The sequence below is a fragment of the Battus philenor genome, unplaced genomic scaffold (assembly GCF_028537555.1).
Source record: "Battus philenor isolate CCGP_79_NKW_IND1 unplaced genomic scaffold, ilBatPhil1.0.hap1 SCAF_2, whole genome shotgun sequence".
Lineage (NCBI taxonomy): Eukaryota > Metazoa > Arthropoda > Insecta > Lepidoptera > Papilionidae > Battus > Battus philenor.
This window is the reverse complement of record NW_027181682.1, coordinates 6,847,473-6,862,973: the sequence shown is the minus strand read 5'-3', so window position 1 is coordinate 6,862,973 and position 15,501 is coordinate 6,847,473. Positions and strand designations below refer to the sequence as shown.

Genomic DNA, 15,501 nt, shown 5'->3' with positions numbered 1-15,501 from the left:
TGTTCACCAATACTATAAATTAGTAATCACTAAATTTGCAAACTGATAAACTCATAGAAATATATGAATCTATTTAAACTTTTGTAATAGACATCTTACTAGAATATACTTTATGATTTTTCAAGTGTTTCTTCCTTTTTATAATTTCTGGAGGAAATCTGCCCTTTACATTAAAAATCTATGACTAATGTCATTTAATAAGCAAAATGAAAATACCTTTTTGTAGATATTAGTTGATAAATACCATAGTAGTTATATGGTTATTTCAGTTTTTTATTTCATCAATTGCATATATATTTTACAGTTAATCTTTTTCACAGTCCTGACATTGATAGCAATTGTTTGACTCAGTGAAGAAATCTTGTTTGACATGATAAGGTGTAAAAGTAAACAATAGCAGGCATTGCATATTTTCGAATGTCAGAATCCTGGTAATTTTAATAACATAAACCTTTAATTAATATTGTAATAAATCAATGTTTCAATATTTCATTATTACTACTGGACTTCTTTTTACTTACAAAATTTGTGTGTTTGTATTATTAGCTAGTCTTTTCTTGTCTCTATAGACTGGTTTCCTTCCGCAACCAAGCCGGACTGCACTCATTTTGCGTTGGGTCTATGTTTACTCAAGCCAACCCGATTCCTCGAGAAATCCCAGCTGACTCCTTAGGTCGCCGGCGATCTCGGAGAGACACCTCTGTTATGCGATATGGGCAATCTTGTAGAATGCTATCCCTGTACACTGAAGTAGTATGTGGGCAGCAGTCTCAATCTTTTCCACACACGCTCTGCACCAATAACTGTGTGTAGCAAAGTTGTTATAAAGACCACGACCAGTTAAGATCTCTGCCACCAGGTGCAGTCTGATTCGCGAGTCGCGACAGCCAGAACAGGGTGCTGGAGAGTCGGCAGCTTGGTAGGTACTACCATTTTTGCAAATAGACACACCATATGATCCATCCATAACTCACTGTGTTGACTTCTAGTATTGTTCAATACAAGAGATCTGGTCTTACCATTTGGTAAAAGTATGAGAGGCTCTGGAGCTGCCTACAATAAATGATCAAGCTGGAACAGCATTGTTGCCTCTGGAGCCATTATGACCTTTTATCTACTATAGTGTTATAAGGTTGTCACTACTTATTTTCAGTAGAGAGTTTGTGACATTTTTATATTATCCCAAAGTTAACAGTGTGACTCTTAAGGATTAGTTACACCACCCTACCACCTAAAAATTATTAGATACATTGCTGTACCAAACCTAAATGAAAAAATGTTAGGTAGGAAATGTAAGTTAAAAGGAAAAAAATTGCACTTCAGATTTATTAACAAACTTTCTAAATTACTACTGCTAACAAAGGTTGCACATATATATTTTCATTCATGCTAGAGGTTTTAGGTCTTTTAAATATGCACTGTAATTTTCAAACATATTTACAACATCACTCTTCTGTGTCATTGTTTCATCATATTCTGGACCGACTGACCAAAGCGTTTCTAAGTCATACACTCCTCGAACTTTATCTGAGAATATATGAAGAGCAATATTGCCTGAAACAAAATATTTTATCATTTTATTTGAGCAAAAGTTTGACTGCAACAATGAATATTCTGAATCAAATTGATTTTTATAAAAAGGTCAATTTTTGCATAAATATTTTAGGTTTAGGTTGAAAGCAAAAAACATTAAATGTTATAAAGAAGCAAAATAAATGGGTTTAAAATTTATATTCACTAATTTATGCTATCTATTAATTGAACCTACAAGTAAATCCATAATGTTTATTAAATAAATTACAGGATTTAATCAATATTTTGTAAAATATGGAAAGAGAATTTTTTTTTGATAACTGTTAACAATTTATAATTACTTACCTAAGTCTAAAGCCATCCATTCATCAGAATCTTTACCTTCTATTCTAGGTATTTTATCTGACTTATAACACTTTTTCTTATAAACCTTACGCACAAACTCCGCTAGAGCCTTAATGTGTCTTTTACTACGACCACTAACTACACAAATGTATTCTACGTAATTGATTTCTTTTGGTACAGAAGCTACAAAAATATTTTTGGAGTTTTCGCGATGTAATAAATCTACAAGGTCTTTTATTTCAAAAACACCATTTTTACCTCCTGAAAGAAGAACAAATGTATGATCACATATGTACAATGTTAACAATATAAATGGCAAACATTAAAGATTTAGGCATGTACATAGACAATATTGGACATACTACATTTTAAACAACTCTGAATAGAATGGTATTGGTCCGCAAGGCAAAGGTAAGTTTTCTTCTAACGCAATTGAATTATTTGTCAATTCAAATTTTTTACAATATGGCTACAAATATAAAATGGCTCAAAAGTTAACTTAAAGCTATCATTACCATTAGTGTCCACTACAGTTAGCTCTGTACCTGACTTTGTGGTACAAAAATAAAATAATATAAAATTTTATAATACTCACTTTCAAGATTAATGCCATCAAATTCATCACTAAGGATAGGGTATTTTTCCTCTGAATGTATTTCATCCGCAGTGTGTTCTATCACAGGTAAATTTGTTTCAGTTATTATCTCATATTTACCAGACATCACAGAACTGTTTTTAGATACATTTCTGGGACTTTTAGTGATAACAGTACAATGAAATAAACATGGCCTGCCAATGTGAATGTGTTTTGTAATACTACTAGAACTTTTAATGTTAGAAACTAAACGTGTTATTGTATTTTTAAACATTTTTATTTAAAAGATTTTACCATATAAATCAGAACCTAAGGAATTTAAACATTTTTAGGAGTTTTTTTATTAAATCTTTGTTATTGCAAATGACAGCGCTTTTCGTTTTTCTAATAATGATAATGGTCTTTTCGCCACATCTACATTTTACATTTATAAAATATTATATATTTATCATATAGAATCCGTGTTTGTATATTATGTAATAGTAATAGACGTTGAAGAATTAAATATATATTATTAAGTCTTTATCTCTTTAAATAAAGAGATTTTTGGATTGGATAGATTTTCTTGACCGTTATTTTACCGGAAATCCATCTCGGAAATTTAAATAATTTAATATTTGGAACTGTATCTTGTAACAAGTTTCCGTTATTTAAATTAAAAGGTTCGGCATAAGAAGCTATAGGATTTTTTTAACGTCTTTTGCAAACTTGGATACCGATTATCAAAGTTTGAACAAAAAAGAAAATATGGTTATCTCTTTAAATCCTACAATTAAACTATGTCATGTTTGTTATCGCTTTGAGTCAAACAGTTATCTAATCAGAATATATCAATAGGTGCGAGGAAAATATTCATTTTTGTTTTTATTCGTGTGCCTTAAAATCTACTTCATACTTAGTTGAATTAAACTATTAAATTCAGTGACATGTCAGTAAAAAAGTGCAAAGAGTAAAAGTAAAAAAAAATGGTGGTATGTGAATTAGATAGTGAAGTCTCGGGAGAAATATTGGGCAAAAAGTTACCCATATGGCAGACTTTATTATTACATCGTGTACTGCCGTCTTGCGGTGGACTTATTGTGTATCTAACAGTTATTTGTTATGATTTAACTTTGGTTTACGAACATTTCTGTAATGGGGATGATGGGTAAATTATTAGTATTTATAATTCACTTTTTAAGATATATGGCAAATATTAATTAATTTTTTACGGAAACAAGAGTGATTTACGAAAAAAACAATAATGAAGACACGTGAGTTGGAATGATTGTAAATAGTGATTTCGATTCCCGAAAAATGCGCAAAATGTATATTTTTAAATTTTGTCAGTGACGAAATAGGTTTAACCATAAAAACATTCCAAAATATGAGTTGAATATATAGGATATTGTATATCCTATATTTCTTCATATATATTAAAAAATTTTAGCATTTTTTCTTTTTAAATGAAGACGCACAGCACATCTTTTTTTTTCTGTTCTTTGTGGATCAAGAAATAAATCATATTCGTGACTTAAATGACCACTTATACAATAGCAGATTTATGTTATAGGTATTTGCTTTAATCACGTATTTAAAAAAAATGTTAAATAATGATTACTATTATTATATAGCACGTTAACTAGAAATTACATATAACATTAATAATGCATTTCAGACTTGCTGTTTTTTGTATTATACTGATGGTGTTTCCCGCCATAATCTCATTAGCATTTACCTTGGCTGCGCCACCTCCTGGACTTCAAACAGAAACATCCGCATTTACAGTTACTATTGACAGTAAAGATATTAAATGGATATTAATACAAATTCTTAATACGATATTCTTTCCTGTTGCTGCCATCGGAAGGTTAGTGCTAGATCGTAATTTACATTAGTCATCATAATCATTTCACCTGTAAGACTTCCGTAGGCTTTCTGAATAGAGTGGCAATAAGGAATGAAAGCGGCCTGCATCCAGCATCTTCCGAGGACCTTGACAAGGTCGTCTTTACGTTCATCTTATGGGGGATGTCCTACGTTGCGTCTGTCAATCCGTGGTCTTCACTCCAGAACTTTAAGACCCCAGCGGCAATCTGTTCTGAGCGCTACATCGCCTGCCTACTATAACTTGGCAATCTATTGACTTTGTCGGTGATTTTGTGAAAATTAAAGTTTTGAATTTGATAATCTTAAAGTTTCGGAATTTATAAAATATTTATTTTCGTAAACTGCGTAAAACATTTTTTCTTTGGGTAAATATTCACCAGGACATTCTATCTCTGGTAATAATAAATGTTTAGCTGTGTGGTTTTTTTCCGTTCGTGGTTTAATCTTTAGGTAAAGTTCAATATAACTTGCATATAATTTATGTTCTCTACTACACCGTGCCATAAAAATAGTTTATATACTTTTTTTTACCAATATAATGTTTTAAAACAACGACCGTTTATATTAAAAATACGTGGTAATTCTTACCATAAAAAAACATTGAATTATACTATGAAAATGGCGTTTTATTTCAGATATTGCTATCTCATATTCTGGTGGACAGAAGGAGTATTTGCATCTTACGCAGAGGACAAACAGCGTACAGTGGAAGCTTTGGATTCTGCGCGAGCGCCTTCCCCACTTGAACTGTATCTATTTTTACAAGCTTTCATGCACTGCGCACCGCATGCGATCATAAACATTTTGGATCTAATGTCACATTTTTCAGAGCCGACTTTTAATAAAGGTATTTCATGTTTGTAAAAATTATATCGAGTTATTATAATATCCTCACATAAAATCAACTGTCCCCCGCTCACGTGGCCTAAAGTATAAAGAGAAATATCTAATTTTAAACAAGAAACATGTTAGAAATATGTTACATTTATTTACCATTGGAAAGCGAGATACCAATAACTTGTTGCATCTGAAAGTGTGCACACGATAAGACGTTTTCGTAGGGGAGAGCGGGGCTGAAAGTACTGTACAGAGTACAAATCCGTGTATAAAATGTATTTTACCCCGTTCATGAAAATACCATATTATCGTTACATTATTTTATTATATCTGACACCGTTGATGTTTGGGTGTACGACAGGGTGAAATATATATATATATATATATATATATATATATATATATATATATATATATATACACACATATATATATATATATATATATATATATACCACCAATAGATGACAAGAACAGTAAAAGAGTAATTAGTTATTACTCTGTTATGTTTTATCACTTTTTCCTATAGCAGCAAACAAGGTATTCAATTTTTTTTTCTTAGTTTCAGTTCAAGCAGTAAGTGTTATTGCATCGTGTATGCGAATGGCGAGTACTGCTTCCTTGTATAGAAGATTTGAGAGGGAGAAAATTTGTGGGCGACAATATCCATGGAATAGCAAGACCGATAGTGACAAAGTTACAAATGAAGTTCCTGAAATATCCAATCAAGTTGGAAATGAAAAAAATCAACCTTCCGAGCATATTTACGAACCAATCAAGAGACAAATCAGTGTTTCTAACAAGTCTAGCAGCAGTAAAAATGAAACAAATAACGATTTGATTCAATTTTCTCCACGAAATTCGGAAAAGGCGTCTTCATTTTTTGAAGACAGCGCCTTTGATTCAGATTCAAGCTCAGATTATTTGTCTCCGGTGACTTTTCGTAATGATAATAATGAAAGTGATGACGAGTATGTTCGACCAATAACAATAATAGACAGGGTAGCACCTCGGCGTCATACGAAAGAGTATATAATTGAAAAGGTTGATGTCCCACCACCGCCGATGATGCACGCACCAAGACCTGGTTCTCTAGCACAATGGGCAGAAAAAATTGTGGAAAATGCAGAAAATATTCCCACTTGGCTATCAGCTCCGCCAAGACGAAAGCATTGGGAAATCATACATGAAGAACCTGACGTACCTCGTCGTGTGCCTAGATCTTTTATCCGTGGTTTAGAGCCTCAAGATATGACCGCCGGACTCGTTCAATATTTGGGCTGGTATGCCTTTTTTATTTCCCGATTGCTTTCTATCGCTGCTTTCATCAATTTCTTTCCATATGTGGCAATTATATTGCTCTTCTCTCATTATCAACTGACGTTGCTATTTCTGATAGTTCCTCAAGCACCAACCGTTAAACGGGCATTCTATATTTTTCTTGCATTTATTCATCTATTTTGCTTAATGGAATTTAAGATTCGTTTTCGACACGTGAGAGTGTGGCACATGACTTGGATTATTACATGCACTGTTGAAAACATTATTTTCACCGCGTTATGGGCAACAATTGATAACAGTTATGATAGTTGGTGGAGAAATTTCGTCGTGATAGTAACATACGGCAGCATGTTGTTAAGTTATTTATGTTTCTTATTATATTTTGTATTATTAAAACCTAGAGAAACTCTAGTTTATTTTAATAGAGCGAATGAAATTAAAAAATAGCAGAGAATTTTGTTTTATTAACTTTTTCCAGTATGCAATCAATTCAACTCTATTAAAATCTACTTATATAATAGCCATTGATTATTACTACAAATGTACAACTATTATTAACGAAGAGTAGAGTTTTATCCACAGTATGACGCTGTTATATATTATATGCAGCTTTTGGTAGAAGTGATAATTTTTAAAGAGGCCAAACTATGAGTTCATCGTGATTGACCATCTTTAAAACGGTGACCAAACCATATTATAAGTAAATATAAAGAAACTAGAATAATCATCTTAGAAACAATGATAATTAGCTAGATAAGGGGGACACGAACCTACAAAAAATCCTCTCTAAATTTGTATACGGATCTTGAGTTGGATAATAAATACAGATTTATTTATTCTTATGTTCTAAATTCAGAATGTTTTCTATTTCTAGTCTTATTAGGATTTAAACAAAAGTACTACGGTAGGTAGGTAGGTACTATAAAAACTGATAGGAGTAACTATAATCGTAAAAAACAAAGATTCGTATGAAATTCATCTTATCAAATACGTATTTTACTTACATTTCATAGACATTGCATTTATGTTAACATTTGTTGTACTAAATTATACGTTCAGACATCTTTCAAAGGTTAATGTATTTTTTTGCTACTTCAAGACTATAGTTTAAAATAAAAATAGAAAAAGTTAACAACGAATTTAAATGACAATATTGGTGGTCGATCCATGTGATTTATTTTAGCCATTCTTCTATGTACATTGCTGTCTGCGATTCCATAAGAGATGCATGGCGTAACATAACAATGGCAATAAACATAGTGCTTTGTGCTACATACTTCAAAGAAAATGCTTTTCAACGGCTGCGAGTGAACTCATCCGTTTGGTTGTTAACGATACCGTAGAATTTTTAGCCATGTCCGTTAACTTGAACACATTAAAGGCTAAATCTGCTGTTATGCCGTGAAATATATCGCTCAGTAGAAAATGTTTAGTAAAGTAGGCAATGTTATTAATACGGATTTAAAAATCTTTCTCTCACTGAATATTTAAGCGACAATTTAAAATTAAAAATTAAAAACAATGTACCGAACAAAAAATCCCCAAAATTTTTATTGTTTTGTAATCTTTTTATTTATGAGAATGACAGAGTTTAAATTCGAAAACTAAAAACCGTTTAAAAGAACATATCTTATTTAAAATAAGCCCTAAACATTTACTAAATCGGAACTTTATAAACATTTTGAAACAAATATTTTATTTTTAATCTGTATTTTACGATCAACGTTAAATACGAATGAAACCATATAGGGTCTGAAGTTTGATGATAAATATAACATAATCTAAAATATAAATACACATCATTAAGACAGATTGCATTCAAGTTTTAGATTTTGAGAATTTTGTCAATCTTTATATACGATGTAATAAACAGTTTTAGTTGAATTTAATACATGTTCTTAATACAATTTATAACATCTAATGTTGTTTGTGTAGAATTTTAAAATTTCATTTGCTAACTTCTCTGGAGTTTCCAAATTCTGGTACAATATACAAGAATTTTCAAATTGATACGTCTGTAGCGTTATGGTCTTTTCACAAATTATGTTTCCCGTGTTATTGAATAATTTTAAGGTCGATGATTTACAGATACAAGTCAGTCTCTGTGCATAAATAAATAAATACATAATGATAAATGCATAGACGCCGTGGTTACAACTGCTGTCGCGGAATCAGTGAAGTGTGTGTATTCTAATCTGAACGGTTTACTTATTTGTGTAGAAATGAGCATTGTCTCTACACCATTATTTAAGTAAAACAATTTCAACAAATTCATCTTTTAATGTTAAAATTACATAATTTCTTACCTATTAAATATACGTTGTACGTAGTTATAAGGTGATTGGTTTTAGGTATAAAAGCTTTAAAGGAGTAAACGTATAACTCTATTGTCAGGAAAAAGTTTAAAACCTTCTTACACGTATTTCCAACCTGCCTGTATAAAGTGATCGCTCTGATAAGTGTATTATAAATTGTTTTTGCTATTAGAATGCGACTGCCGAATAACTTACCGTTACCGAACCATTGATTGTATGTGAATCATACTGTATAAATAAAAAAAAATATTGTACATAAACTAAGCTTAAAGTTGTTAGTCATAAAAATTGTAAAGACAATACAGACACAAGTATAAGTTAAAGTTCATCGTATACATGCGTTTAACATAATTACGAGGGCCGTTGGTGTAATCATCTGATCTCAGATCGAAACATCGGCATGCGGCACTTTGATGATTATTTTTTGCTAATTTACCATGGGCCGTGTCGATGGAAGTCCGGAGATGAGCGCAGCGCGCCAGTAATTACCTTTTGCTGAACAAGAAACTGCGTTATAAAAAGCTTTCTTTCACTCACTGCCGACCGTCAGTTACATCGATAAATAGTCGATATCTGTGTGTGCTTGTTCAATAAACTGAATTAAATTTCACTTCTCTGATTCGAAAGAGGATTTGTTAACTCGGTCACTTCGAACATTTATCATGATTATGTTTCTTTGGGCGAAATATCTTCAACAAATCTTTTAATTTAATTCGGAGAAAAAGTTTTTAAGTTAAGCGTACTTGTATATAACCGAATTCATCTTTTAATATAGATGTGTTATTAGTACTAAGCATATTTTACTAAGTGTTTTTGTTTTCCATTCAAGCAAAATAAGAATTTGTCTTGACAGAAACAAGAATTTAGTTTGATTACGATGGAATGTTTTTTGTTGTCTATCTTATCCTCAATTTGTTAAAAGCTAGTCGAGTGTGTTATGTAGGTGTATAAAATTAGGCGTCAAGCACAAACACACTAAGTGCATTTATCGATAACAATTTGTAATTTTTTTTAAGTTATGGAGACGCACACTTTTTGAGAAAAAATTTGTAAACCTATACACATTTAACTACGTTTGATTTTTCAACTTTTAATATGAAAACCTGACATGAAAATTGCTAATATGTTTACGATTGACATTGTCTTATTCAATGATATTCCCATATATTTTAAATATGACGTAGTAGACAGTAAAAAACGTAAATGTAGTTTATTTATGAATATTTTTAAACCCATTATATAAGATCATTAAATAAGGAATAATTAATGTTATTGTTTAATTTTAAAATAAAAATTTAAGCCTTTTTTGTCTCTCTTTGTGTAAATTTAATCTAAATGTAATAAGTTACATATCTAATAAAAATTCAATCTCTACTACCAAATCACAACACGGTCTCTGATTTTAAATGTAAACGAAAAACTAAAATTGATAATTTATTCTTTATTTCAAGCATTGCATTGCATTCGAATGCAGAAAATATAGGGTGTTCGTAAATTAGTAGTCGGTGTACTTGAAGCACGCCAGGCCAAGGCCCTCGCATCGGACGCCCGTAATCCGACACCTCTTGTACTCGATCTTCTCTACTAATTTGCGGGCCTCCATATATTAGGGTTGTGAACATTATCTTTTAAATTAATACATCATAAATTTGTACATATTCATGAATTCTTTTGTTACCTCACTAACACTTATCACAATCTTAAGAAATACAATACAAAATGAGGTAGGTAGAAAGGTTGATTAATTACGGTGATTTTTTATATTCTACTTCTTTTTTTTCTAATATTAATAAATTAATTATGTTTTCCACTAATTAATTACTCAAATATAAAAAAAAACACAAAGTTTTTTTTTGTTTTAACCGCATCGTCGCATTTTATCTTTTCTTTGATACAATAATTATGACGACGACATTAACACAGTTTGATAACATATCAATGATATATCAAAATGATGAACTGTCAACAACATGGCAGTGGCCGTACGAGTTCGTTAGCGCGGTTAAAACGCGATATTGCGTGTCGATAGCCCTGATGCCAACCATCTTGTAAGTAAAGAGGCGGAACCATACAACGGACTGTGTTGTGCCAACCCGGCGATAAATCGAATTTCGCCGGGGACAGCGCTGAAGTACCCAGAGATGGACACCAGAGATACCGAGCGAACATTTTGCTTTGAATTCTTGCATTCCGATTAACTGCAACAATATGTCGGAATCTTTAAGCTCCGTTACTATCAACGTAAAGGGTTCCTCGCTTTGAATACTGAATTTTGAATAGCAAATTAAAATTAAAGTTATTCGCGTATTATGTCTTAGGTTCTATTCAGGCTGAACAGGCTCCGCTAGTGCTATCCAATTTCATCTGGAATAATACAAAACGTTATAGAGGGTAGCGCAAGTCGAGTCATTTAACTGCAAATAGCGCGTTGCAGGTTTGATATCCGCTCGGTACAAAAGATTCTCTGATATTCATTTCGCGATTAAGACTACATTTTATTTCATTTATTTATCTCTCTCAATTATTGTTACAACAGGAAGTGGTTGACGTTTATTGAAATTATTAATTAACATTTACATACACTGGTATTGCTAGATTTTTGTTTCCGTCTCAATGTTTATAATCGATACGATATTATTTAGATGTGGTTGTTACGAATATTTCACGGTAATAGATGTAACTTTTCCTTCCTTTATACAGGTCGATTGCCTATAAGTATTATAGCTTTAAAGAGGTAGCAAAAAGCTTTAAAGCTTTTACATCTATTTCAATTCACACTGTATAAAGTGGCCACTTCCAAAAATATCACAGTAATTTATTTTTTTATAAGATGATCTTTACGATATTAATGATTTGAAATGCTTTTTCTTGTTACATTTATATGTATTATTTCTCAAACTGTTGTTTTTTGCATAGGGGTTTTCTACACAATAGTTGACAGCAAATGAGCTACATTGACTCCTTTAATGCTTTTACACGTATAACCAATCACTTTGTTTATTCTTTTTCCAATAAAGTCACTATAAACACGTTAAGTTCCTTATCGAATATAAAGAATAACGTAACCTTGTGGTACATTAACAAAATGTCCTTTAAAATTCGAGTTCCTGTTATTTTTAGCATCTGATAAATGTTTACACAAATAAAGTTCAAGCGTACTAATCAATAAACATCTCCTGGTCACAAAGGGACAATGCCTATACTCGCTGATAAGTGATATCTGGTCGGAGCGTCTTCTATGTGCTCTGAGTGCATACATTTCTCCACAGCGCAACTCCCTGAGTGATAACGTAATGACTTTCTAGATTGACTCACTCTCGTCTCGGACACATGTAAACAACTTTATACGAATATACGTATACGCAAGTAATTCAAGTTCTATGAACTGTAGACAGGGCGATATTAAATTTATGTCACGAGTTATCTGGAATGAATTTTGTAATGGCACGCGTTTTCCGGCGCAGTTTGCGAAGCGGTTGTTGTCGGTGAAATGTTTTCTCCCAATATTTATTTAAAATCTTATATACACGTGAATAAGTATAGTCTCGCACAAAATTACACAGAATCGTGGTGATAATAAACTACTTTAAATTAATTAATTAAATAAATTAGCGTTACGATATTTTTTACAATCTAAGGGCTGTATCGTCGAAAATCTTTAGACTTATTTATCTCATTTATTTAATTTCACCGAAATTATTTTCGTGGTCATCAATGCAATTAATAAAAGGTTGCAATGCAGTAATAAAATAGAATAGATAAAGCTTTTGTATCAGAGTTGGTGGTACCTCCTGATTTAAAATAAAGATTGATATATGTACAACTCAGTGTTTAATTTCATACAATTTAGAAAATCCGTTCAGCCGAATTTACTCTTTTTGCATCTTTATATCAATCAAATATTTACAAAATAAATTTTGTATTATATCATTTTGTAAACTGTAATATCTACAATTTCAGAAAAAGTTAGCCTCTTAGGTTTTCATATAATTTTTGCGGTTAGGATTTCGAAAAAACCGGCGAAAGAAATATTCCTAACAAATTGCAAGTCTCTAAAGTGCTAACTACTACTAAGTAAGAAAATGCTCAAAATTCCGATTTTTGCATTAAGTATGTTTTAACTTTTTGAAGTTTTTGCAGATTTTGTACTGCTAGAAGTCATTGACCTGAAGCTATTTAATAAAAAAAAAGTAAATTAATGTAACATATTTCAGAGTGTTCACGTTATAGAGGGTAATTGGACATAGGTGAAGAGCTTTAAAGCTCTTTGCTCATAATTGAGCTATATTTTCATTCACCAGTTTAAAGTCTATAATCAATCACTCCTTAGATTTATTAGTCCATTTTTCATTTCTTTATTTTAATTTTTGTTGCTATCATTTTAACAACCTCCAAATAATGCCTACACCTTACTGAGAGTCGTAGTGATAACACTAGTTATTTATGCAAATTACTGACCTAAAGTAATGAATATCTCGTTTAGATAAATACTGATATAGCGTTGCATAGAATATTACAAATAGTGATTTTACGAAATTCCACCCTCAAGGAGAGTTGACAGAAAGTTAAATAAATTTAATACATGCACACATCATTGTCCTAAATATCCGGATAATTCAATTACAATATTCATAAGATAAAATCCCTAGCATAGCTTTACTTATCATTTCCTGTGGTCATCTATCTTTAAGAGTTGATAAAGAAATGTCCTTGTTTGGACATCGCATACGTAATTAGAATGTATCTAGTAACTAATTGCTTTGTGTCAAGAAAAATGCGTTTGACAGTGGTATTAATTACACAGTTTACAGTAATTGCTTCCCACTTTAATATTTTAGACGAACCTAACGATGATTTTACTTAAGATAATTTTAAATTCATAAGCATTGTAATATTAAGGAAAAAGATACGTGCTCAGTCAATTACAAATACACGTATATAAATAAATTATTAATTTTATAGTAGAATAGCAATATTTGTGTATATGTTATACTTTTAATTTTATTCTAAACATTAATATTTACGTTATATTTCGAATCTAAAATCTTCAAGAAAAAATTTAGATTTTAAATTAGAGTACGTTAGAAAAAAAAACGTAATGTACATTAAATAATATATCTACATATAAGTAAGCATACCGAGTGATTGGTTGAAGGTGTAAAACCTTCAAGGAGTATAGATCATTTGCTGTCAATTAATGTATTATTTATACATATATTGATAAAAAATCTATTGAATTTGTTGTGGGCTTTTCTAAGACCAGGTCGCTTTAAGAATCTTCGTAGCCATGTATTTAAGTTGGATGTCTTTATAGTGGAACTCGATTTGAATTCAGTGTCCATAGAATTGTTCCTCTCTGGCGTTATTCTCACGAAGTATGTAAATAATAATTACAAATGCTATAATAAATCCAAAGCGGATACTAATATAAATAAATAAATATATTTATTTGTATAACTACACTTTTAGTATCACACTTCACATATTGTCTCCATGAGAATGATTGCCTTTCTCTAGAAAAAGTCACCAAAAGCGCAACTAACAAATATGTACAACAGTTATCTAGGAATGTTACGAATGCTCAAGAAAAATAAATTACCTCTGTATTAGTAATCGGTTCCGCAATTAATTGCCATATAAAGAAGTACACGTGAACTGCATACTTTAAATGATCTCTGATCATCCGTTTTTAGTATTTTAGTGAGTAAAAGTCGTGACAGAAAAATAACTAGATTTTAATATTACACATGTCTTTGAATTGTTTTTCTAAGAGACTACGTGAATAAGTACTCCCTAAATTAAAATAGTTATACAATATGAAGTTGAAATATTTTTGAAACATATACACGTTTATTTCCGTTTAAGATGCGCATCCTTTAGTGGATGCTTCTTATTTGTTCCGTTTTCCATTTATCCTGTTATTATTACGTATCTAACTTCCTGCGGATCTACATCTGCGTGCGACTGTTTAGTTAAACTTTAACACGTATTAATAATTAACGCACTCATATTTATATATAGAGAACATTAAAATTTTAATATATTAGTCATGTAAATTGATAAAATAAAACTCGTTAAATTATCTGACTAACAGAATATAAAGCAACATAATATATAAATTATAAATATATAGGTATAGCATAAATAAATGTCAAGTAGAATCGGGTAAGTAGTGACTTCCTATATTATATCGGTAAAATTTTTAGTTAACATTATTATTTACTTAAAATTTTACTAGTACTACTTATTATTTTATTACTACTAATTATTTTTAATTACACTATTTGATAAAAATATTATTTTCTTTCAACGATAGGTTTTATTTCTTTTCTATAATTTACACAACAGTTACTTATCATAATATTAAAAATTAACATAGTATCGGTTTATAGTCATAATAATAGAAAGAGCATCACATGTTCATGATGGGTGCACGAAATTCGTTTAATGTATAACAACTTAAAAAAAGTGAAAAAAAAATGTTTTTTGATTAACTTTCGTATATTATCCTTTTAACAGCCCAATCACTGACTTCTACTTCACGTTGATTTATAAGACACCCTGTACGTAATTGTTACGTGACTGTACAAGTCAGTTAGTTAAATGTATGCAAAAGGTTCAAACATGCATGACACTTTAATGAGTGACCGTTTTGTCATGTTGTAACAACAACAATGCACCGCCGAGCTAACAAAGCTGTCTATGATTACTAACTTACAAACTGGT

The 15,501-nt window shown here is 30.9% G+C and overlaps 2 protein-coding genes across 2 annotated transcripts; one reads left to right on the top strand and one right to left on the bottom strand.

Moving 5' to 3' along the window:
- Positions 1-1,311: 1,311 nt before the first annotated feature.
- Positions 1,312-2,820, bottom strand: LOC137922382 (ribosomal silencing factor RsfS-like protein, 312). Its single transcript, XM_068765365.1, has 3 exons — positions 2,474-2,820; positions 1,879-2,139; positions 1,312-1,554 (listed from the first exon to the last, which is right to left on the bottom strand). Exons 1-3 carry the CDS (start codon positions 2,745-2,747, stop codon positions 1,385-1,387), a joined length of 705 nt encoding a protein of 234 aa, XP_068621466.1. The 5' UTR covers positions 2,748-2,820; the 3' UTR covers positions 1,312-1,384.
- A 502-nt stretch (positions 2,821-3,322) lies between these two features.
- LOC137922333 (uncharacterized) lies at positions 3,323-6,907 on the top strand. Its single transcript, XM_068765315.1, has 4 exons — positions 3,323-3,620; positions 4,131-4,322; positions 4,978-5,189; positions 5,742-6,907. Exons 1-4 carry the CDS (start codon positions 3,439-3,441, stop codon positions 6,905-6,907), a joined length of 1,752 nt encoding a protein of 583 aa, XP_068621416.1. The 5' UTR covers positions 3,323-3,438.
- Positions 6,908-15,501: the final 8,594 nt, after the last annotated feature.